Genomic DNA, 25287 nt, shown 5'->3' with positions numbered 1-25287 from the left:
TTTTTAATCAAACTAATCGAATCCGAGTCAAAGAAAGTTAGTACTTTCCGAATTTAAATCCCAATTTTTCTAGGTATTCTTTTTCAAAATTTTAGGATTCTTACATATTTAATGCAATGTAAGTATAGTTACATATGTCAAGTGGGCGGGCCGCCGGCTCGGGCCCGTGAGCCAGCCTATATTGAGGCCGCCCGTGCCCAGGCCCATGTCTGAGCTCCGGTTGGGCCGGCTTTTTCTAATTTTGCTAAGCTCGCACGGGCCCCGGCCCACTTGCCACATGGGCCCGGACTAGGATGGGCTTTGTTTAAATTTTTGTTTAAGTATTTTAAAGATATCCTAAATGTATTATATGCAAAAATAAAACATATAACTTGTATTTTTATATCACATTAACTAAATCTAAATTTAATAATGTGTAAGTTCATCTATTGACTTTAAGTCAACAATATTTTTCATGTTCTTTATTCTATTTTAAAGTTAGTGTATAACTAAAGGAATAAACAACATTGTTAGTTTTGTTTTATTAGTAGATGATGACATATGGGTAGATGTTGTATTTTTAAAGCTACGAAAATATAAACGTACATCAATTCTACGTACATAATACCCTTTATTTTTTAATTGGACCGAACCGGTTTTATTATTAATTATATTGTTTAATTACTAAATTACCCTTTAATATATTTTAAATCTTAAAAAACTTTAACTGTAGTCATTAAATATCTCATCAAATTATATTCCATATCTAAAGAGTTGAAATGCTGCCCCTCACATCAAAATCTTATCCAGATTTTTTCTTTAATTTTCTTTTCTTCTACCATTCTCTATCCTAGCTATTTTTAATTAAGAATATATATCCAATCGTATCACACTGCTGTTTACTCCATCCCTCCCCCGAATATTCTCTTCAAACTTTTTTGCTAGCTACGGCCTCATAAATTTATTTGTTGATTTCTCATCACCATATTTATTAAATCTCACACTTCATTCTATCAATTATCATTCACACCAAGAACGTGCACAACAGTTCTTCCTTTAATAATAATAAATAAATATATAAATTATCGTACGTAGATGGACCCAGTCAAAGGATTTCCTGTAATTTGATTCAGATAGTGATTTAGCTCCTAAACATCATTTAAAAATATATAAACATGACCTTTTAAGAGAACAAGTAACGACTAATTCTAAGCATGATGTATGATGACGCCGAGCAGTGTTGCAAGTGTAATTAATTTGAAAGTGTAATTAATTAACTAATGGAGTAGTAAGCTTCACCTCATCTATAATTAATTCCAATCATATGTAAATTTATAACTCACTGTAACATCGTCACAAGTGTTAATTCGTAAGAAAACCACAATTTCATGTTTTCAACTTTTAGTTGAAAGTTATGAATTTCATATACTCTTATATGTACACAAGATATATATAATTAAAATTATACATATATTATTGAAATTCACAAAAAGAAAAACAGATGACGAAATTGCACATTTCATTGTTTAGAAAATAAAAAAAATGAAAAAAAGGAGCAAAAATCAGGAACTGTTCAAGAGCGCGTCTGCATGTTCTTAAACGATTTTCCAAACCAAGATGACGTGTCTGTTGCATGTATATCTTCCCCGATTCGATTTTTATGGTTTGAATTTCAATTTTTCCAGTTCAATTTAGTAAAAAATCGAACCCAAACTGAATATTAAACCTTAAGCATAGTAGCTCTATCAACAATACTAAATGATAGGAGTAATAAACAGTTAAAGTAGAGAATTGGTAAAGTAAGAGAGAGTATCTCGCTAACTTTATCATTTTTCTATTTTAACTATTTATTATCTTTTTTTATAAAACGAGTGGATAAACGTGACCGAATTTTAAAGTGGTACAAAAGGAGTATCAAATTAACACTTCTTATCTATCAAATGAGAAATCAAAGATGTCGAAATTAAATATCCAGAATTTAATTGCAATTCATGGTAATCCCAATGATCATTAGATTCAAATGGATTGATAATTCGATCCAGACAAGTGATAGAGTCGAAGAAGAGCATTGCTCAGGACATCGTTCGCCTAGACCCTCATACCACAATCTATGTCGAATTTATACAACTTTTTTTTCTTATTTATCTAAAATCTAAAGCTTATACTGCTGAAATGATTAATAAGATTAATATCTGTTGAACTTTTCTAGTACTAATTTTAAGTGCTCAAATTTGTGTAATTTAAAAATATTTATAAATTAGTCAAATATAAAGTTATCATTGAATTTAAACGAGTTACACCCTAGTTTTATACATTGAACTAACTTCCTGGGAGAAAAATCGTGGCTCCCGACACCTACTTGCACTTCATAAGGTATATGTGAGAAAATGTAAATATTTAAATAAATAAAAATGCCCCCTCAATAAATCGACAGTATTTCGTTTGTTCAAACTTATTTTGTTTTTTATCTTGTTGTTTGCATGCCCACCTTTGTTTGAAGGTCTATAAGTACCATCCTTTAAAAATAACCACCCGGTCTTTTAAAATTATGCAATTTCTACTTTAGGAAACTTTTAATCAACATAAACACCACTAATGATGTGAATCTCACAATCCACTAATACTATATCTGTTTTTTATTCTTTTTTTATCTTTTGCTTTACCAATTATACATTAAAGCTATGTTTTTTCGAAGTTGCTATTTTTAAAAGGTCGGATGTGTTATATTTTAGATCGATTGCATTGTATCCTAATTAAGTCACGATATCGGTGTATAAAGTACATAGAAATAAATGCACAATCCCTTAGACAATAGCACTCCATATATAGAAATTGACACAACTTGCACCACCTCAAAAAAGGCAGTTATAAAATACATGAGAAATAAATGCACAATCCCTTAGACAATATAGAAATTGACACAACTTGCCCCAACCCAAGAAAGGCAGTTATCACACAGCTTTGCAAGTGAGCATTGTGCTATGCAACTTCCATAATTGGGGTACAAATGACAATCCTACAAAACATTATTGAAACTTAAATAACAAGAAATCAATGGAAGCCATTGATTTGATCATTTAGCCACACAGCAGGGTGTGAGATGTAATCTTCCTGGAGCAAGCATCGAGAAGCATATTAAGAAAAGTGTGAAAATTGGGGTGATTGCGCCAAACGCTGGTCTTGAGGGCGGTGCAGAGGCATATGGTCACTTCAAGATCGTCCAGCTGTTCGAATAGGGAGCAACATGGAGTTACTGGGGGAGTTCCGACTGTGGTATTAAGTAATCCATCAAGCAAATTAATACAAAGACCAAGGTTTTCGGTATCACCAATGCAAGCAAGTGGTAAAGAAGCACTAGACAGAGTGAAAAATAAAAGGTTTAGCACTATGAAAAGAGCAAAAGGTATTGTGGTTTTGGAACCCATTATACCTCTTAAGTGAAAATATTTGGCAGAAGAAGTTAGTTGGTGAATTTTGGGTGTGTGAATTTGATGCAAGAAATGGAGATTTTATAGCCAAAAAATAGGTGCTTAATTGTCATTGCCTAGCTGGTGATACAGGCACGTATTGCTTGTAGTTGAATCTTTATAATTTGATAATACTTCAATATTAACACACGGAAGGTGGCAGTGTGTTTTTATTGTAAAGGATCAATGAAAAATGAAGTTGTAGACTTGTAGTATTATGATAGAAAATTCAGTATAAACAAAATAGAATAATAGTCGATTGGCAAAATTTGTGTAAGGTGGAATATATTGTTTTACTTTATTCCCTCTTCATCTCTCTATCTTTTTCATTTTCTATTTTATTCTTTCTTTAATTAATTCACTTAATAATTTTTAAAATCGTATGCCGAAAAAACATCTCCACTTTGCAGAATGGATGGAGTAATACATTGTAATGTTGCTATGTCTAACGGTTGGTGCAGTGACGGATACAAATTCGAATGTGATGAAGAAGAACGACTACCACTAGTATAAACTTCATCTATATATAGTTCTTATTTGTTATAGAACTACATTAGGAAAAAACATTAAATCACAATGTGGGTCATTTTTCAATATATATTACTAGCGGGTAGTGATAAAATGCAAATTTATATATTTCAAGCTCAAAACTCATCAACACGTTTCAATACAATATCAACACGATTGTAAAATTTCAAGATTTAATGTCAACCGATATAACACGTTCATTCTTGTTAATGTTTTTTGTAATCTAGTGACATTTTTCAATGATCTAGATCATAATTTTAAGTTTGTACAATATTTAGAATTTTTTATTTGATCACATCACTATTACTGTCCTGGGTGAACTTCGGCAACTCATTTTAGCACGAAAAAAGATGTTAAGTTAGGTCAGTTAAATTTAGAAAAAATAAAATAAGAAAAATGATAGAATGAAGTAGTTGAAATATAAAAGGACACGAGAAAAGAGAATCAATTATTTTGCCAAATTCAACTAGCTTGAAATGACCCAAAACTAAAATATACCAATTAATTAACTTGACACCGATTAAGTATATTATTTTATTTGAGTCTCGTGTTTATCATGATTAGAATATTTTTATTGCAATTATTAAAAAAGCATCATAAGTCATTGACACTAGGCGCAAATAGGGTCGTGCTATGATAAATACTCTATATTTTATATTTTTACCCGAGGGTCCTATTCGATGATTATAACACCCTAAAATAAAATTAAGACTAAATCTCTACTCTTGGATTTTAAAATGAGTGGATAAGATTAAAGCTCACAAAGCTCAATAAATAGTAGACAAAATATCAACAAAAGGGTAATATCGTCATTATGTTATCATATAATAATTTTAGTGAGTGTTTTTTTATATCACATTGGTATTACAATATCAACATATGACATTAGAATATCAATACAAGGACACGAAAATATCAACACATTTTTATTGAGATTGACATGCTAATATTGAGATTTTCTACAATATATTGAGATTTTTTGTTGCGATTTGTTGATAAAAGCTAACTATCACTGTAAAATTGAAATATAATTTATCAAATTTCATCATCCGAACATCGTCGGAACATATGCAATTGAGATCTCGTTGAAATCCTTATTAAATTATCTTTAATTTGATATATTTTTTGCGAAAAAAAAATTTAAATTGAGAGAGTTACGTAAATTTAAAGATTTGAGATGATTTTGAGAGGAGAAAAGTAGTTAGTTATAATTACTACATATAGGATTTTGACATTAATACCCTTTTAATTTAATTAATAATTATTTAAATTTAAAATATATTACACTTGACATTATATACACTTGGTAATTAGTTAGCAATTGATTACATCCATTTACCCAGATACTACATGAAATAATTAGACATAATTATGTCTAATATAGAGCTGTATATAAATTAAATATATACAAAATCTTTATATTTATAACTCAGTAATATAGAGCAGTACATAAGTAACATGATTAATTATCATAAAATAGAACATACGCAATAATAAATTATTTTAAGATCTAAATATTAATACATATCATGTCAACAATTGCATAAAAAGTTTGCAATTAATTCTACGTATAATAAGGATTTCACTTATAATCGGTGCTCGGATGGTTGCAAATGTCCGAGCACTTGTAATGCTTGGAAATATGTGCTTGCTATTGGACATTTTGGAAATATGTGCTTGCTATTGGACATTTTTTTTGTAGTGTATAGTAATACTACTAATTTATATTATTGAGGAATAGATCTATAGATCCATTTAAATAAAATACAGACTCCTTTTATAATACTATATGCAAATTCTTTCTGTTCAATAAATACATATTCAATTTGCTAGTATATTATAGATTTGCTTTTAAAAACACGGAATGTCACATATGCATTTTGAAGGCGTTAGATCTTAAAATTTTGCTTAGCTTTTCAAACTTAATCATGCCGATGTATTAGCGACCTATATTTTCTAGGTTATGTTGCTTTTGTCATGAACTGATCTGTTTATATTGTATTTTATTTGCTTTGTCGTAGTGAACAAGTTGTACTGGTTTGAAACTGGTGTTTTCCCTTGGCGGGTTCTAGCTTTCAGGGACAGCTCCACATCCTCATTATCAAACTGAGGGATGAACAGATTGGAATATCCACGGTACATATTCTGCTCCTCGTTTGCTCCATATCTATATTCAGGCTACTCCATTACTTGATTTACCACTCCCTTATCTGATCTCATCACGATATGTTTTGTTTCGTCTTGTCATTTGAAGCATAGAGTTTCTTGAACACAGGATGCAAATGTTGCAAAGCTTTTCCCCAAATTTTCAGAGCAAACGAAACTTAGTATGGTCTTAAATAGCAACTTGTCATGAGCTATAAAGAGATAATTTCTTGTGTGTGAGTTGACCTAGTGGTAGTGCGGTAATGCCCGAGGCTAAAGGTCTGATGATTGAAGCTTTAATCTACCAAGAAACTTATGTGCTATGGTACTAAACAATTGTTTATTGCATCTTAATAATCATAATGAGTAACTAGTTTTCCAGATTGCATCTCTTGAAAGATTGCATCTACTTGCTGCAAATTTCAACTGTTTACTTGTAGGATTAACCGTGGAGATTTGGGGATATCAAAGTATATTGCCGTTTGAAAGTTTATTGTGTGTATTAATTTTGCAGGAGTCATAGTAACTAAAGAATCTACCCCAACAATCAAGTCACTCCTGATGTTAATGATGACGATGATGATGATGCTACTAGCTAGAATTTATGATGATGCTGCTGCTGCTGCTGCTAGTTATTAGAATTGATGTCTCACAAAGTAACTTCTAAACTTGATACACTATGCTTCCTTTTGATTCGTACAATATTGGTTATGTTTTGGCAAAGAATCCCGAAGTTTATCTTTTGTGATTGTTATTTTGTTGGTCATTATTTATTTAATTATATAGCTAGAAACATGATATTGTGTATAGGCATGATGAAAAGTGAAATGGTGCTGTATAAAATTTCTGGTAATTCTCCAAACCATAATCATCAGTTACCCTTGGTATAAAAAATTTGCGAAAATGTACACAAATTATTAAGATGTCTTGACAAACATATAATGCCATAAAAATATACTGGAACTAGCAAAATCATCATGATCCATTAGTAAAAACAAAGTTCCCGAATCTAACACAATACTTAACACAAAAAAAAATTTCAAAATCAGAAATAGTTGAAACCATCAGAATCATAATCACAGAAGTAGTCTGATTTCAAGTCCTCCCATGTAATAACATATTCAGGTGGTTTGAACTTGGCGACTGAAATCACTGGTACAGTAAATAGGGAGCTTCAGATCTTTTATACGCTTACATCTTTTAACTAAATCCCATTGCAGAACAAGACCGCGGCATTGCAGGAGATTAAGTGATTCGAGGTGGGGGCAGCCATTGAGGATTGCTTCCAGACCCTCATTCGTCATCTTAAGTCCCCAAGGTTGGAGATGGCGTAAATTAGGCATGCTTTTCCAATGGCTACACCATACTCTTCATCAGCGTCCTCAAATTCTGAGACGATCCTCATTCCAATATTGATTTTCTGCATGTAGACGAGCCTCATCCCAATATTTAATATATTGAAATGATTTCAACGTGGGGCAAGAGATGCCAATGTTCGCAACCTCTTCGGGACTGACGCTGACCACATGATAAGGTGCAGCTCTTCTAACTGTGGGAGTTTTTTTATAGCCTTAGCCAAATCAGTTGCCTTATAATTACAATCCACAAGTGTAAGGCGTAGAAGCTTGCTCGATCTGTCAAAAGAGTAGAATGAAATAGACCAGTTAAGTGATTCTGGGAAAAAATATCTACCCAAAAAGTAGAGGTTACTTCTAAAAGAAAGAACTAATTCACCAAGTGTATTAAGGTTGTACAAAGAGCATTCACATTGAGAGCACATGATCAGGATGATAAACAGAATATCAAAATTCAGTATTGTTAAAGAATAATGATACGCGTTGGAAGGTGTACAACCGCGAAAGCAGGGAAGTTGAATAGAGGAAGGAGTCAAGCCTATAAATATTGAGATCTCCAGAGGCAGAAATCATCTTGGGAACTCGATCTTTTGGGCGTTCTAGCGCAGGCCTCCTGGTGAGGATTTATTTTTCATTCACCTGTTCGTTTATATCGATCAAATAAAGCCGAGCCATTTTCCTCTTATTTACCATATCCATTGTGTTCTTAATTTTCAGCAATTGAGTAATCTATCCTAAGTAATTTCCAGAGCACCTCTTGTGCTCCTCACTTCCACTTGCCTTTACTCTATCAAATAACTACATGATACACACAAGCACTTATCCTAAAATGAGCATAGTACTATCACAGAAACAGTTGTGGGGTTTTTTGTACCAATAACCAAGATGAATATGAGCATAGGTAAGCAGAAAACATAACAAAACAGTAGTGCTACACATATGAGCTCGTAACTGCACTGGCCACAGATTTGTAAAACGTCGACTTTCTACCAAGGCTGTCTGTTACACTTCCGTACCACAACTTCAAATATTGAAAACAGTCATTAATCGACCCAAAATTAGTTCAAACACTACTTCTCAAAGCAAATTTTTTCCAAGTTCCCCCATTCAAGGGATATTTAAATCACACACAATAAATACTAAAGTTTCATTCACATACTTAAGTTATTTCCATTCAAGGAAAAGTAATTACTGAGTTTTCAGTCATTCTCAATCTCATCAATCATCCCTCAAAAAAAATCAATCAATCTCCCCAAGCTCTACAAAACTCAGCATCAACAAAATTAAAAAAAACCAATCACCAGCCTCCATAAAAAAAGTTAAATTACTGCCACATAAAGCGAAGCAATCAATTTGGTGCTAGGACAAATTAAAACACAGAGAACAGAGGATTATGGCAGCAAAGGAAGGTATACCTCTTGACTACGTAGTCTGCAAATCCTTCTTTCTATAACAATATACCTTTAGGTCGGTTTTTCCCCTGACTACGATCAACTGCGCGAGTGTAAAACCTTTTAAAATGGCTGCCGCCGTAACGAGAATACCCAACTCAAGCACGCGCCCTGGGAAGATTCTTGGAACTCTCCACCATGTATGCCATTCCGCCTCTCTCCAGTATATCTTCAGCGCTCAGCCTTTGCAGGATATTCGCCGTCAATGCAGGGGAGGTCGATCCATGGCGGAGGCGTCGGCGCGGCGTGGGGGGTTCTTTCCTGAATTTTCTTTTTCCCTTTCCCTGTTCGATTTCTAGGGCTCCGTTGTGAAATGAAATGAGACGCGATTTGGGTGGAATTCTAAAAGGGGGTGATAATATAGTCTAGTCAATAGAAATAATTGTTTAGTGTTAAAATTTAAACAGTTGTTATTTGTTGATTCTTGAAGGTGGTGATAGATGTCGAAGTGATGGTGGTTTAAAAAACTTTGTTGCGCAATCAATTCTTTGCTATTTAAAAATGCAATAATGTTCAATTATAAAGAATTGACGTCATTCGTTTTCCCGGAAAACAAGTTTCGCCGTCGCGTTTTTATCGGCAATAAAGTGGAAGGATTATAGCCCCTAAACATTTACTTCTTTTTTGTATTTATATTTTTATGTTTACAAATGTAAATAAAAATAAAAAAAAAAAGCCAATTAAAGGGAAATTCTAAATTTTTTTAAAAAAAAGAAAAGGTTACAAAATGAGAAATAAAAAAGCCTAAATACAAAAAAAATAGTTAGAGTAGCCCCAATTTCAGATGAGGATCGATCACCCTTTTGGATCCCGATTTGGGGGGTTGGTCTTTTGGCGAGGGCGGTATGCGCCCCCAAAAACGTCTGTAGTCGGAGGAGACCCCCAAATCCGGTAGGTATGGGCCGGGTCAAAGTGGGACGGGTGGGGCGGGTCCCGGGGTTTCCCGGGCGGCGTGGCGGAGGTGGATGGCCTTCCCCTTTCCCCCCGGGGCCCCGCGCGGGGCGGGAAGGACATCGGTTCGGGAACTCCCCCTGGAACAGGTGTTGAGGTCCATTGGAGGAAACCCCGTATGCTTGATTCGCAAAAGGTGCGGGGCCGCCCTCCCCCTCGCCGCCGTCGTTTGGGGGAATCCCAAAACCCAACCCGGGCTTGTCCCTAAAGCCCCCGGGGGGTAGTGCGAAATCGTCGTCTGAAATTTTTTGGCCCGTTGTCCGCATCCGGACTCCCCCCGCCTTTTCCCTCTCGGACTTCCGTACCCCCCGGAACAAATTTACCTCTTAACATCCCGGTCTTGGGGTTTCCTGGCGCTTTCGTGTCGCGGGTTTGGGCCGCGTTGTATTTCAGCGTGCGCCCCCTGCCAATCCCCTTTTGGTTGTTGGCGTACACCGGATCCCGAAACATCAATCCAACTCTGGTAAAACGATGGATTCGGGGTCGGGTGCGTCCTTCTAGAGCGAACTCTTCACACACCTCCGTTGTAGACAATTTTTGGGCTCTGCCTGCTTCTTCTTGGTGGGGGATGCGGAGGGAACGCGGGGGCGCGGCGGGCCCCGGGTGCGCGGGCGGAGGGGGGGGGGGGAAAGGGGCTCCATGCGGACACCCGCGGCGGTCGGGGCGGGTCTCCGGCGTTGGTGTCGAATGGCCCGGGATTTGTCGGGTTTATCCCGGGCCCGTGCACCACCAAACATCGGCTATTGATTTGGGGTTTCCGGAATCCATTTCTTGAAATGTAGAAAAGTAGTTGAATTTGAGAGTGAAGAGAGTGAAAAATGAAGTGAAAAATGAGAGGTATATATAGGTTTTTAAAATTTAATAAAATTAAAAAAACGGAAACGTGTCGCATCGTCCCCGTCGTACGTGGCGGACGATCCCGGGAGGGGATGGGGATCCCCCCGCATCGTCCGGGGGCATCTTGAGAGTTAACCCATTTTCCCCACCATTGCGGATGCCCAACAATCGAATCAACACGACATGTTATAGATCAAAATGTAGATTACATAATGTAGATGTGATTGTGGTTGTGTTGCGAGATTCTTGGATTTGTATATCAAACCAAAATTTTTAAAAATTTTGAAAATCTATGATAAGTATCTCTGTCCAGATTTGTAGGTTTTTATTTGGTCCGTCCATAATTTTCCCCCTTTTCCTTTTTTCTTTTTTTTTGGTAGTGGGCCCATATTTTCTTCATTCCCACTCACTTTCAACCCCTTTTTTTACAATTCTTAAAATCCATCTCGTCAAAGTAAGTTACAGACGGAGGGGAAAAATAAATTTAATCAAACGTTGACAAATATATAATGCCAAAAATTCTGGAACCAGCAAAATCATCATGCTCCATTAGTAAAAACAAAATTCACCAATCTAACACAACACATACAAAAGTTTAAGACCCTTGTCTTGAAATCTTAGGCCTCACAAAATTTTCAAGGCCAGAAATAGTTGAAACGATCAGAATCAGAATCAGGATAACTGAAGTAGTCTGCTTTCAAGTCCTCCCATGTAATATCAGCATCAGGTGGTTTAAACGAGCGCCGATATCACGGGTACAATCAGAAGGAGCCTCAGATCTTTTATACGCTCAGAACATCTTTTCCCCAAAGCCCCTTCCAGATCAAGACCAAAGCATAGCCGGAGATCAAGTGATTCGAGGTGGGGGCAGCCATTGAGGATTGCTTCCAGTCCCTCATTCGTCAGCTTAACTGCCCAAAGTTGGAGATGGCGTAAATTAGGCATGCTTTTTCCAATTGCTACACCATAATCATTGGCTCATTAGAAAATTCTTCTTCGGAGGCCTCATAAGCGTCCTCATCAGAGTCCTCATAAGAGTCCTCGTCGGTGTCCTCAAATTCCTCAAATTCTGGGCGATAGTCCCAACATACTTTATATGTAACGATTTCAGCGCAGGGCAAGAGATGCCAATGGTTGCAAATCCTTTGGGAGTGAGTATTGACATGATAAGGTGCAACTCTTCCAACAGTTGAAGTTTTTATTACCTTAGGCAAATCATTTCCCCGGAAACTCCGCAATTTTAAGGCGTAGAAGCTTGCTCGATCTGTCAAAAGAGCATAAGACCAGGAAGTGATTCTGGGAAAAGAGTGGGAAAGAATATCTACTCAAAAAGTAGAGGAAACTTCTACAAGAAAGAACTTATATCAAGGTTGTACGCGTTCACATTGAGAGCAAATGATCAAGATGATAAACTGAATATCAAAATTCGATGTTCCCAGAATAACCACATGATACACACTAAATACTTATCCTAAAATGAGCATAATACTATCGTACACAATCTGGGATTTTCTCATAAACAGTGGTGAGCTTTTTGTAAGGCTAATCTTCACCTCTGCCATTTTGTATGAATAACCAGGAATATGAGCATAGAGGAAGCAGAAACCATAACAAAACAGTAGTGCTATGGATAAGAACCCATAACTGCACCAATCACAGATTTGTACTAGCCACATAAACTATCCATATTCATCAAACAACATAAAACACAAGTGCTATGAATAAGAAAATCATTGATCAAGTATAGCCCTTTCTCATTATAGGACAACACATCCTATAACTAGATCCATTGCCTCACAAGATGAAAATAAAAATTCCACCACCAAATTTCCAATGTTTAGCAGCACAACACTCTAGTACTCCATCGATATGACTTTCTACAAAGGCTGTCTGGTACACGTGTCACTACTTCAAAAATTGAAAACACAATCCTTACTAGTCATCAATCGAGCCAAAATTAGTTCAAACACTACTTCTCAAAGCTAATTTTGCACATACTTGCAAGTTCTTCCCACTCAAAGGATTTCAAATCATACACAACTAATTAGTAAAGTTTCATTCACATACTTGCAAGTTCTTTCCAATCAAGGAAAAGTAATTACTGAGTTTTCAGTCATTCGCAGTCTCATTAATCATCCCTCTAAAATCACTTCACTTCAACATTAAATTTAAAATTAATCAATCTCCGGAAGCTCTACAAAACTCAGCATCAACAAAATTAATAAAAAACAATCACCAGCCTCAATAAAAACCAGATAAATTACTTTCACATAAAGCAGAAGTAATCCAATTTGGGGCTGAACAAATCAAAGCACATAGAACAGAGAATCATGCCAGCAAAGGAAGGAATTATACCGCTCGACTACGTAGTCTAGCATATCCTCATATTTGGTACAATATGTCCTGTTCAGGTCGGTCAATTCTCCCTGGCTGCGATTAATTGCGCAGGTGTAAAACATTTCAAAATCGTTGCCGCCGTAACGATCAATATCCAACTCAAGCACGCGCCACGTGGGGAGAGTCTTGGAGATTCTCCACCATGTAGTACACACTTCCTGCGCAGTCTCCAGTATCTCTTCGGCGCTCAGCCTTTGCAGGATATTCGCTGTCAATTCATCGGGGAGCTCGATCCATGGCGGAGAGCGTCGGCGCGGCCGTGGAAATCGGAGGTTCAGTTTCGCTTATCGGCTCGCTGGATTTGGCTTTTGCTTCCATTTTCGATTTTCTAGGGTTCCGTTGTGAAATGAAATGAGGCGCGAATTGGATGGAATTCAAAAGGCTTGATTTATCTATACTTTAATATCGACTGAAAATATAATCTAGTATATAATAATAATAATAATAATAATAATAATAATAATAATAATAATAATATGGATATTGACACCCACGAACTTTGAAATTGACAAATAATATTATAATATCACAAACTTTACCCCGAGTTTGTTATTTCCACCATGAAAATTTTTGGTGTATTAATGATTGAAGAACAAATTTGGAGGGTGTGCTTCAAGAAAACTATTCTCAAATATTGAAAATCTTGAAACTCTCGAAGTTGTTATAGAGAAATTACGAAAAAAATTATTTTATTTTGTCGGAATTTTTCATTGGAAAATAATAAACTCGGGTAAAGTTCGTGATATTATTTGAAAGTTCATGATATTAGATGTCAATTGATATTAATATGATATCCAATTAATCCGATCCAAACTCGGTCCAAAAATGATCCATCGATAAAACTTGGACTAATCATGCTTACTTTTCATTAATCAAGCATATCGAGAGGTGTTGATTCTACGCAAAACATTATATGGTTAGAACCTAATGAAAGTTATGATAAAAGTATAAGGACCTACCAAAAACGAAAAATTGTACGAAGACCTGATGAAAATATTGTGAAAAGTATAAGACCTATTAAAACGAAACAATTGTATAAATAACTAATGAACATTTTGATAAAATATAATGCCTAAGAATGTGTTTTGCCAATAATTTTTGTATTTCATTTGAAAAAATGAAAACCACGCAAAAGTGCAACCCATTAGAGCCTCCCACATACACACTCCCAACAATTTCGTGGAATAGTAACCACCCAACAATTCAACCGCTCTTCCTCCCTTCCTTCCGACAATTAAATAACAAACAAGAAAGAGAAGAAAGAGAGTCACAGAGAGGGAGAGGGACAGAACGAGAGGGCTTGGCATGCCAAGCGCTCTTTAACTGCATTTCACTAAAAGATAAAATCAAAAAATAATCTCTTTTGTCAAACCACATTCTCCTTCATCACCCTATCGCGTTTTCGTATTCAAATAGAGAAAATGAGAAACCAGGATCGGTCAAATTCAGTACCTGATATCCCCCAAATGATAGACGAACAGCAACACGATGATTCTAGTTTAGATGGTAAGAAAATTTACATATTGTCTCGCTATAAATTAGATTGATTTGATGGAGATGTATTTGTGTGGTGCAGGAGCAGCAGCGCCTATAAAGCTGTTGCTAAAGCTTATCCAAGATCACAAAGACGCCTGCGGGAAAGGCCACGACAGCAGGAGGATGCTCAGGGTGGCTACCATGGTCACAATCTTGGACACTGTCAAGACAAGAATCCAAAAATGCCAGTCCTTTGGCAATAAGACCACCAAAGCCACCCTGCGCCGCTGCAACACCGGCCTCAGCCAGCCGCCTAAGGACAAGAAGGGCAGGGTCGAGGCTGCGGGGGATGAGAAGGAGAAGCTGAGGGAGAGAGCTCACCGCGTGCACTGCTGCCAGGAAGCGGCTCGAGCTCATGTGCTCGAGCCTGGGGAAGGAGAAGGAGATCATGGCTGCTGAGCTCTCTAGGAAGGCGCATGAGTTGTCCGAGATGGAGGATCTCATGCACGGCCTCAAGGCGCAGAATGAGAAGCTGGTGAGGAAAGTGCAGGAATGTGTGGGAGGAGAATCGCAGGGAAGGGAGTTCGAAGAGCAGAACAAGCTCCTTAGGGAGATGCTCGTGAGGTCGCACGATGGGTACCAGACAATGAAGGAGAGGCTCAATGAGGAACGGGGAAGAACATGGTGCTGTGTAGCACGATAGATGAGATGAGGGAGAAGATTGAGTCGAGCTGTGGCAATGTAAGGAGATTACAGGAACGCACTGTTGATGTTGATGAAGATATGGAGAGTTTGGAGAATATGTTTGAGCGTTTCCAGACAATGCTTGAAAAGCATGATAAGATGCAACAAGGGTTCTCTACAGTTCAAGTGGCACAAGAAGAAGATGAAGAAGGAACGAGTTAGGACAAGGAGAGGATGGGATGGAATACTATGATGTTTCTCTTCAGTTCTCTCAGAACTTGGACTGGCTTTGTTTGATTTTGCTATAAATAGCAGTGTCATTATGAGATGTAAAACAGGTGGAAAAAGGTTACCTTAGAGGAGACTTCTTGAACGTAGCTTTCGCAACTAGAGAGATACATGGCTAAGAACCTGTAACCAATGTGAATATGATACTGCATTTTTGGCAAGGATTGTATTCTGTTTTTGCAACTTTTTCTTATGTATAATGATCGTGTACCAAAGTTCACAACGGAATATGGAGGCAACGATGGTGCATAAATAAACCTATTTTTGTCACAATCACAAGTGGGAAAGGCGATGAGACACAACTATTTACTATATTTACTAACCGTTTGCAGTTTGCAACCTGCAATAGAATTCATAATCCATGAATTGCTCGCTACCATGGCTCCGGCAGAAGAGGCTAAAGCTTCTGCACATGCACGTCTCTGGCCCATGACTGAACTTTCATTGGATGGCTTGCACTGTTGAGGAAGCTCGACACTGTAAATGATGAAGGTTGTCTTGGAGCTTCCATTAGATGCAGTTGTCTGGTCTCCTGCAACGGGCTTCCTGTTCAGAACTTTTCCCCCAGCAGCAATCACAAGATCGTGAAGATATCCTCTGTATGAAGGAGCAAAATCTCCCATGAAAAAGAATGTGTAACCATCAAATAGTTTTGGTTGCTGCAAAATCACAGGAAGTGGGAATCAAATCATGTGAATAACTACGAAAGAAGAAACAGTGAAGAATCTACATCAGAAGCAAAGATTAACCTTGTTTAAAAGTCTTAATCTTCCAAGCTTTGGTCCATCCCTGATTCCATGAATGTCGACTGAGATCTCAAACTGTTCCTCATCAGCTATATCTCCAGCTTCAATGCAAGCTTTAATCCCTGAATCAGTAGAAACATATTAATGGCATGAAATATATAAACAAATAGATTGAAGCTTGAACATAGAAATATTTGAAATAACTTCATACAAAGAATTTGGAGTCAATTCAAATTCATTTGTACATAGAAAATTACTCACACTGAACATTCAAAACCCATTTTCCTTCCAAGACAGCCATTAAAAATTTGAGTGTACGTCGGCACACGCCATTCTCATCTGTCGAAGCTATTACATGGGTGACAGTCGGATCCTAGTTCTTCAGAATTGTTACTCCAAACAAGTTCTCAAATTCAGCAACAGTTTCCTGAATTTACACCATAGTGGTGATTTATAAAATTATTATCTCCTTATTTCACACGGCATATTAAATAAAGTAATTACTGGTTTATTTACTTTCTCGGTATTGGTGAGAGCTGAACAGCAGAACACCAAATTCTTGAACCTCTTCTGGGACTTCCACTGTAAGGGTGATCTGTCTTTGCATTCTTCATTCGTTTTCACTTTATGTGGATGGAGGCAAGACTTTCTGGAGGAAGTAAAAATGGAAAAGAAAGTCGTGATATAAACCATGCTAAAATATGAATTGTCAATCTGGAAGCTGCACAATGTCCATGTAAATATTGCTGGAAAGTGCAACAAACCTTTCAGCAGAAAGTTTACTTTCTTCCTTGATTGAGATTGAGGAAAATCAGTTGGCAGTTGAGATGATTTATGAATTGGACATAGCATAACAAAGTTTTCCTGTCACGTGTTGAAAACCACAATATTAATCTCAGTGTTTTCTCCATGTTCAGAAATAACTGCTAGTTTATACTTACAGAATCCCATCGACATTCTGGAGTCAACGTAGCACAAGGAACATGAAAGCTTTTGCGACAACTCTTATCATAACACCCGAGAGCCGCTCCCTTGATGCCACAACAACTGCACCTAATTCTTCGACTTCTGTACAATTCATTGTCAAGGTTGACAACGGTATCATCTTCAAAATACACATTAGGTGCCCTACAAAAGATGAACAGACTTTATTTTGCTATAGATTACAATGAAAATTACAAAATTGATACTATTTGTTTGATGACCACCCTAATAAAGCACAAAAAGTAGATAGTAGCATGTGACAGCAACATAATGAAGCAAACTAGATAAATTTGATTAATCTACCACCAGCGAAGTCGGCATGCTAGAAAAATGTGCAGATATTGTTGCAAATGTCATACCATTCTGCACATTTCTTGTGAACATGTATAGCATCCTTTCTTGCGTCATCTATCACAACTTCCCACTGACGTAGTGAACCATGATCCCTGAAGCCTGAACTTTTGAATTTCAGTAATAAACCACATACACAAAATCATTCCTTTCTTGGACAATCAACAAATTTGTAGCATAAATAATAAAAAACATAAGCTATATTTTAAAAGGGATGTACCTCAGACTCTTCAGATGATTGGCAGAAAGCACAATGAATTGTACTGGGAGATGTATTACATTTTAGCAAAGCATGCCCGCCAAGGGAGGAAGGTAGTTTATCAACTTTTGATGGAGTTTTTATGTCTGATCGATCCCTTTCAAAGACTGATCTCTGGTTGCATCCTTTTCATTAGCACCTAAAGCTTTAGAATCATAGTTGTCCTTGCACATGCTCTTAACAGATAATTTAACTGTATTTCCAGAACTTGGTGCCTTTCTACATACATTTACATACTTTCTTTTGACACATCTATCCGAAATTTCTTCATGCATTCCTGGTGAATGCAGATTAGTAAGCATCTGGAAACTGACCCCCTTTGTTTTGTTCAGTATCTAAGAACTTTTTTCCAATTTCAGATTTTCAGTTTCTTCTTTACTGCCAGATTTTGGTAGCTGAGTTGGTTTCTTAGAGTGTTTATCACCATCACCCATGTTTCCTTAACTTTGTACGCCCTTCATTGCTTTTCCACAATTTTCTGATGCTGAAACTTGAGTGAACTCCTCACCCTTGTCGTCTGCTGGAGGCTTTACCTCATCAGATAAAGTTAAAACATTTTTCTCTAGAACACTGGCCAGGACCTTTCTGCCTTTTCTGGATTTTCCTTTATAACCAATGGAGTGTCTTTATTGCCCTCTTGCAAATCTTGATAGATTACATTGCCAAATTCTGCACGGCCTGTGGTTACAGTAGAAATCCTTCTAGCTTTCTTGTCTTTTTCAGGCTCATTTGTGTTGACTTTCTTATTAGAATTTCTCATTCTGCATTTGCCTTCAGAGGTTTCTTCCCTCAATACGCTTGCCTCCTGTGCTAGTAGATCCGTTCTTTGGAACAGCAGCTTCTGTTGAGTTCGCTTCACACTTTTAAGGCCACATCCTCTTCAGCAGTATGATCTTCAATCTACACCAACATAATTAGATCAAACATGGTAAATAATGGATTGTTGAAATATTAAAAAATGTTATGCACCTGTATTGTTGGACTTGAACAGAGTTCAGGAGAGCAAGGCCTTTGAGTCCATTCAAACATTTCACTATCAATGAAATTTGCATTGTTCGATAAGTTACCAGCTCCTATCTGCATAAAAAAAACAAATGAAATTTAAATTATTGTGTTGCCAAGAAAAGTAATTGCATCAATTATCACTCAGGAAATAATTAATGAACTCTATAATCCTAAATTCTGTAGCATTAGTTCATAATCAATGACATTAGAAGCTTTATCTGAGGAGAACAAACCCCATCATCCGAGTCTTTGATGTCGCTGAAGCAAGGAGCTTCTGGCGGTGTATCATGACCAGACTGTCAGCCGTCTGCTGAGTTGATTTCTCCATGTCCTCTTCATCTCTCAACCAGAAAAAGGAGGTAACTTGGCTCCCCCTTTTCAGATGTAGAAGGCATGTCATTTTACAAAAGTAGGACTGCTTTTAGTTTCATTTCTGTTGATTTCAGCAGCTCCATCTTCAGCTTTTCTCGCTCCATTTCAGTCCTTGTATATGGTTGTATCTGAATCCTCTTCTTTGGGGAAAAACTGATGCACTTTTTGATCCTCTCCTACGATGCTGTCTCTGATTCCCAATGTCTGAAGCTTCTAGTTTCATTTGGCCATTATTTTGGACTGCACACACATTATAATTGTGGCAAACAATGAGTTTGTGGCAAGACAACATATAAATTATAAAGCATGTTTGTTTGCCTAATGAAAAATATGGAGGATTGTCAAACACCACACAACAAAGCAATCATTACCAGAAGGGCCAGTTGATGCTTCAGTTTGAGTGACAAAAATATTGACTCCAGATGCTACTTCCATGCTTTTGTAAACACTAACCAAATTATCCATATGAGGCGCAGGCCGAATTTCTGCGAAATGAAAATGAAAAAAATTACAAAATGAAAGCAATCGATATACAAGTCATGAATTCCACAAGTTCGTAATCTATGTGTATAGCAAAAACATATATACCTCTTCGCCTGTATGGAACTTTACAAACAGGACAATTCGATGCTGCTTTCATGGATTTCTCGATACACAAACTGCATCAAAATAATAGGCAGCAAAAACGGGTTGAAATCAGCCCTAAATACACAAACCGTATACGAATCATTTCACTAAAATGCTTACTTGCAAAAGACATGATTGCAGGTGAGCGAAACGGCTGAATTAAATAGACTCAAACTGTTTGACAGACAAATTAATCAATTAATGATATGAAATTCCAGCAATTGAAAAAAGGGAAAGGAATACAATTGCATTTGAGAACAGAATCATTACCATATAGGACACTTGAGCTCCTTCCCATTCTCTCCAGAGTGATGCATCCGCCATTACTCTCCCTCTTCACGAAGCTCTTCTGATTCTCTGTGTGAGTTGTGCTTGTTTTCGAATTGGAGATTTCTGAGCCGCGCGAAATTAAATATTTCGAATAATTGGAGTTTCCCGCTGCCGCTAAATTCCATAAAAAAAATGTGATTTTACTAAACTTTAATTTATTTAAGATGAAATACTGCCATTGATAATGACCTAATTCGCCATTCTCACCCTTCAGCTCTCTTGACTTCTCACACTCACACAGTCCGACTCTCTTCTCTCTTTATCATTCTCTTTCGGGCCACAATACATCTCTGGCTCTCTTCCATTTTCTGATTTCGTATTCTGATTTTAGAATTTTAGGTGTTTTAGCTGAATTGAAAGCTGATTCGCTGAAATAAAACAGCTTCTGTAGCTGTTTCCAATCGAATTTTGGGTAACTCTCCTGCTTTATTTCTCGAATTTGTTATCTATTGAAGCATTTCTGATTTTATGGTATTTGCTTTTGCTTGCAATGATGCTTTATTTCAAATTGCGAGAGATGATTTGCTTCATGTCATTTTATGAAAAGAGTAAGTGGGGTTTCCCAAAATGGGGAATTAGAAAGTAAACAATTGCTAATGGCTAAATTAAATTACAGATGTTGATGAGACTTGAATGGTATGCTTGCGGGTGGTTTCTTGGTGATGATCGAATCAACAAATATGGCTAAAGTTGAGACTTTGTCTGAAATTTGATTCAAAACTATGATATGAATGATGAGAAGCTAACAGCAGATGATAGGTTTTGCATCTTGTTCACATTTTGCGCTCTTTTTTTCGGAATAAAGTTCCTCACTTGCTTGTTTATCAGTTGATGTTGGATTCTTCTTTTTTTGTTTGCTCTTTTTGTCAAAATGTCAATGCCTGTTCGGCCTTACGGATACCCGCCCGGTAACTGAGTAGTTATCAATGCATTTTTTCAGGTGCGGGTACCCCTAGTTAAACCTTTCATGCCTATATACAACGCCGGGTCTAAGGCAAAGATGGTGGCAGCGTATTTAACTGGTTGCTGGGTATTCACGATGCATTTTCTATTCTTCATTCTTTCCACAAGCGAACTTCCCCCGCTTATTAAGAAGTGAATCACTAGGTATTTAAGCATCAAAAGTCTAGATGCCTCTCCAAATCATCATTTATTGTATGGAACTTAATTGTTTCTATCTATGTGTTTCGATGTTGAATGTTGTTCACTAAGATCATGCTTGTTTAGTTATCTCGACTTTCTTAACTTACATTTTTGATAAATTATTGAAATTATTCACTGTCTATCAGAGCGTCACGATGGTTAAGATTTCTCGTGGGGTTTAAACCAGTGATAAAGAAATACTGGAGTTGTAAAAGATGCTGATCTGAAATGATCAGCTGACAAAATGTCTTATGTAGACATCGACTCAAAAATTTCAGAAATCATTTCCTCCCATTGTTCTAAGTGATAAAATGTTGCCTATAAACCCATTCTGGTTTTAAAAATCAAAATTCTTCTGCAATATCTTAAAGATAGGCATAAAAGATACTAGTACACAAGGTAACTAACAGGAAAGACAACTGAGTGCACACTGCCTCAGGCTTCATTCCTGTCCTGTAGACACAAAATTCATTATTTTCAAAGTTGGAAAGTTCATGGGATTTGGATTATAAGTGTGTGAATTTTTTGTTGCATTCCTTAATTGACAAAAGTTCGGATTCCAGTTGCAGGGGTATAACTCTCTTGGATTTGGATGGTGTTGGTTATTGTGATTCTTATGCTGCCATGATAATGTTTTTAATGCTTTTTGTCGCAAAACTTATATTTCCTCAAGCTTTTCTCAAAATTGAAGATTTAGATGCATATATGTGCAATTTAGTACTAGAATGTTCTAACGATCTTCTTATTCATGATTTTTCAGTGTTGATGCCAACAGTGAAATCCTCGGGCATGGGTACAGCAGGGACTGTTCTGGCCTCATCTCCCTATTTACAATTTAACAAAAGCTAACTGTCCAAGGATAATGCGCGTTGGAGGGTTACCAAGAGCAATTACAAATTTTCAAGCTTCTATTCCATCGCTCCTCCCAATCACCCCACGAGTCAGATTCGTGACTGTGGCAGAAAAAGCTGCTAAGTCAGCAAGCGTATCTGAACTGGGTGACCTACTGGTCGACGCTGCCATTGCCAAAACTCTCGAAACCTGGCGGTATTCATGAGCTGGAGAAGAAAGGAGATGCCATCCCTTTATCAGAAGAGCGTGTGCTTCGAGTGCTCCGTCGCGGCTCTCTTGATTCGTCAAGAAAGTTGGAGTTTTTCGGTGGTGCTCCAACAGGCAAAACTACAAACACTGGCATGACCTACTCACAGGTTTTCAAAGTCCTCTGTTTTTTGACACACCATCATCATGATGACATTCTTGAGCTTGTGGCCACAATGAGCGTGATGGGTGGCTCTGGATTCAGTTACTTTAAAGATGATTCTTGATGGGTTCATCAGGGCTGGCAAGTATGATTCCGCATTGGAAGTTTTGGATTATGTTGAGAGGGAATATATTGGTTCCAGCTGTTTCAGCCCTGATGTATATAGCCCTGTTCTCGTTGCACTCATGAGGAAGAATCAGATTTCGATAGCATTATCGATATTATTGAAGCTTGTGGATTCTGCACTGCTCGCAGCAAATGGTGAAAATGTGGTCATTCCCGATGCCATAGCTTGTAATGAGGTGCTTGTGGGACTCAAGAAGGCAGACATGAGAGATGAATTCAGACAAGTTTATAGTAATTTACGAAAACGAAACTTTATCCTATGGATATATGGGGTTACAACATATGCATTCATGCATTAGGATGTTGGGGTGAGTTGAGCTCTGTGTTGGGTTTGTTTAAAGAGATGAAGGAGAGGAACGGTCCATTTGAACCTGATTTGTGCACGTATAACAGCCTCATACACGTCCTTTGCTTGCTTGGGAAGGTGAAGGATGCCCTTGTGTGTGGGAGGAGCTGAAGGCTTCTCGGGTCATGAGCGGACGAGTTCACTTACCGGATTATGATCCAAGGTTGTGCCAAGTCGTATAGAATCAATGATGCGTTGAGAATCTTTAGTGAGATGCAGTACAACGGCATACGAGCAGGTACTGTTGTTTACAACTCCCTTCTTGATGGTTTGATGAAGTCAAGGAAGTTGATGGAAGCCTGCAATCTGTTTGAGAAAATGGTAGATGATGATGGTGTGAGGGCCTCGTGCTGGACGTATAACATACTTATAGCTGGTTTGTACAAGACGGAAGAGAAGAAGCTGCTTATTCCATGTTTTGTGACTTAAAAGAAAGGGTAATAGTTTTGTGGATGGAATTACATACAGCATTGTCATTTTGCATCTATGTCGGGAAAACCGGGTTGAGGAAGCATTGCAGCTGGTTGAGGAGATGGAGGGAGGGGCTTTAAAGTTGATTTGGTTACTATAACTTCACTAGTGATCGCTTTACAGACGTGGTCAGTGGGATTCAATCGAGGGCTCCTGAGGCATATTAGAGATGGGAATTTAGTCCCTTCTCTTATCAAGTGGAAATCAGCCATGGAAGTTTCAATGAGTAGTCCACAGAGCAAGAAGAGGGACTATACACCAATGTTTCCTTCCATACGTGATGTAGCTGAAGTTTTGCATCTGACAAATCCGGATGGCGAAGGTGCAGAGCGACGCCAAGCAGTTCAGTGCGAAGTGGATGAGTGGTCATCTTCTCCATACATGGATTCACTTGCAAATCAATTTGCCTCTGACAGCAGCCGTGGTCCACCACCTTTCTCGCTGTCGAGAGGAGTTCGAGTTTTGGCAAAGGGTGAAGATTCTTTTGATGTTGACATGGTGAATACCTACTTATCCATCTTCTTGGCCAAGGGAAGCTGAGTTTGGCGTGTAAATTGTTCGAGATTCTGACCAATATGCGCGTGAACCCAAGTAGCTACACTTACAACTCCATCATGAGCTCCTTCGTCAAGAAAGGGTATTTCAAGGAAGCATGGGGAGTCCTCCACCGATGGGGGGCGGTCACCCCTTCGGACATAGCAACGTACAATGTGGTGATCCAAGGTCTCGGGAAGATGGGGAGGGCGGATCTTGCAAAGGCTGTTCTTGACAAGCTGAACAATGAAGGTGGGTACCTCGACATTGTCATGTACAACACCTTGATCAATGCCCTCGGGAAGGCTGGGCGGTTTGGTGAAGCGGTCGAGCTGTTCCAGCAGATGAAGAGCAGCGGGATAAACCCGGATGTGTTCACCTACAACACCTAATCGAGGTGCACAGCAAGGCCGAGGCTGCTCAAGGAAGCGTATGAGTTCTTGAAGATTTTTTTTTTTTTTTCAGAAACGAACTAAATAAATCAAGCTACATAATTATGCAGGAATCAAAGTTGAAATACTATTGGTATATTTTAGTGTTAATATTTCTAATAATCATAATTAAACTGTAGAGACCCCTAATTAACCACTGATTAATTAATTAATTAAAATTTTAATTATTATATGCTGATCTAGTGACCCATTGTGCCACTAATGGGCTATTGGCCCGCTTTTATCACAAACACATTTTATAATTTTTCTCAACTAGATTGGGACCTATTTAGAGATTTACTGTAACAAAAATAAATCATTATAATGTAATCATAGGGAAAATTATATTTTTACACCCGAAGTTTTACTTCATTTCAACGATTAGAACACATTCCTGTTTTTGGCCTTTCCTATTCAGTGCTTATATGTTAATTTTGAAAATGTGTTCAAATCTGAAAAAAAAAAAAAAAAAAAAAAAAAAACTCTTTAGATTATATTCTTAAAAGAAGTGCTTTTATGGTAAAATATTGGATATAGAAATATGATGAAATTAAAGTAATTAGTCAGTGAACATGTTTATATAGTTAAGGATCTAGCGTTTAATCCAACCAAAGTGCATACTTGAACTCAAGTATGACAATGATGTGCAAAGTCATAATGGTAATGGAAAAAATGAAGTTTGGTCTAATTGCAATAGATAAATACTAATTAATTACTATCCTTTCAAAATATTTTATACTACT

General features: G+C 37.3%; 2 protein-coding genes and 2 pseudogenes across 2 annotated transcripts; 2 read left to right on the top strand and 2 right to left on the bottom strand.

Moving 5' to 3' along the window:
* Positions 1-11928: 11928 nt before the first annotated feature.
* Positions 11929-14439, bottom strand: LOC125199190 (putative F-box/LRR-repeat protein 9). The gene is made up of 3 exons (XM_048097301.1): positions 14382-14439; positions 13069-13393; positions 11929-11977 (listed from the first exon to the last, which is right to left on the bottom strand). The coding sequence occupies exons 1-3, from the start codon at positions 14437-14439 to the stop codon at positions 11929-11931; spliced, it is 432 nt and encodes a 143-aa protein (XP_047953258.1).
* On the top strand, positions 14394-15255 carry LOC125199201. The gene is made up of 2 exons (XM_048097305.1): positions 14394-14616; positions 14687-15255. Exons 1-2 carry the CDS (start codon positions 14532-14534, stop codon positions 15043-15045), a joined length of 444 nt encoding a protein of 147 aa, XP_047953262.1. The 5' UTR covers positions 14394-14531; the 3' UTR covers positions 15046-15255.
* A 449-nt stretch (positions 15256-15704) lies between these two features.
* Positions 15705-20219, bottom strand: LOC125199189 (annotated as a pseudogene).
* A 1922-nt stretch (positions 20220-22141) lies between these two features.
* Positions 22142-24589, top strand: LOC125199188 (annotated as a pseudogene).
* Positions 24590-25287: the final 698 nt, after the last annotated feature.

Source organism: Salvia hispanica, unplaced genomic scaffold (genome assembly GCF_023119035.1).
Source record: "Salvia hispanica cultivar TCC Black 2014 unplaced genomic scaffold, UniMelb_Shisp_WGS_1.0 HiC_scaffold_422, whole genome shotgun sequence".
Taxonomy (NCBI): Eukaryota; Viridiplantae; Streptophyta; class Magnoliopsida; order Lamiales; family Lamiaceae; genus Salvia; species Salvia hispanica.
This window is presented reverse-complemented; position numbering and strand designations above follow the sequence as displayed.

Bases quoted from the DNA above. Each gene is read 5' to 3' on its own strand.
- LOC125199201 (XM_048097305.1), top strand. From the start codon at position 14,532: ATGAGAAACCAGGATCGGTCAAATTCAGTACCTGATATCCCCCAAATG. The intron at 14,617-14,686 runs GTAAGAAAATTT...TGTGTGGTGCAG, and splicing joins CGATGATTCTAGTTTAGATG to GAGCAGCAGCGCCTATAAAG.
- LOC125199190 (XM_048097301.1), bottom strand. From the start codon at position 14,439: ATGCAGTTAAAGAGCGCTTGGCATGCCAAGCCCTCTCGTTCTGTCCCT. The intron at 13,394-14,381 runs GTGACTCTCTTT...CGAGCCGATAAG, and splicing joins TTCTGTCCCTCTCCCTCTCT to CGAAACTGAACCTCCGATTT. The intron at 11,978-13,068 runs GTATAATTCCTT...CTCTTTTGACAG, and splicing joins CTAGACTACGTAGTCGAGCG to ATCGAGCAAGCTTCTACGCC.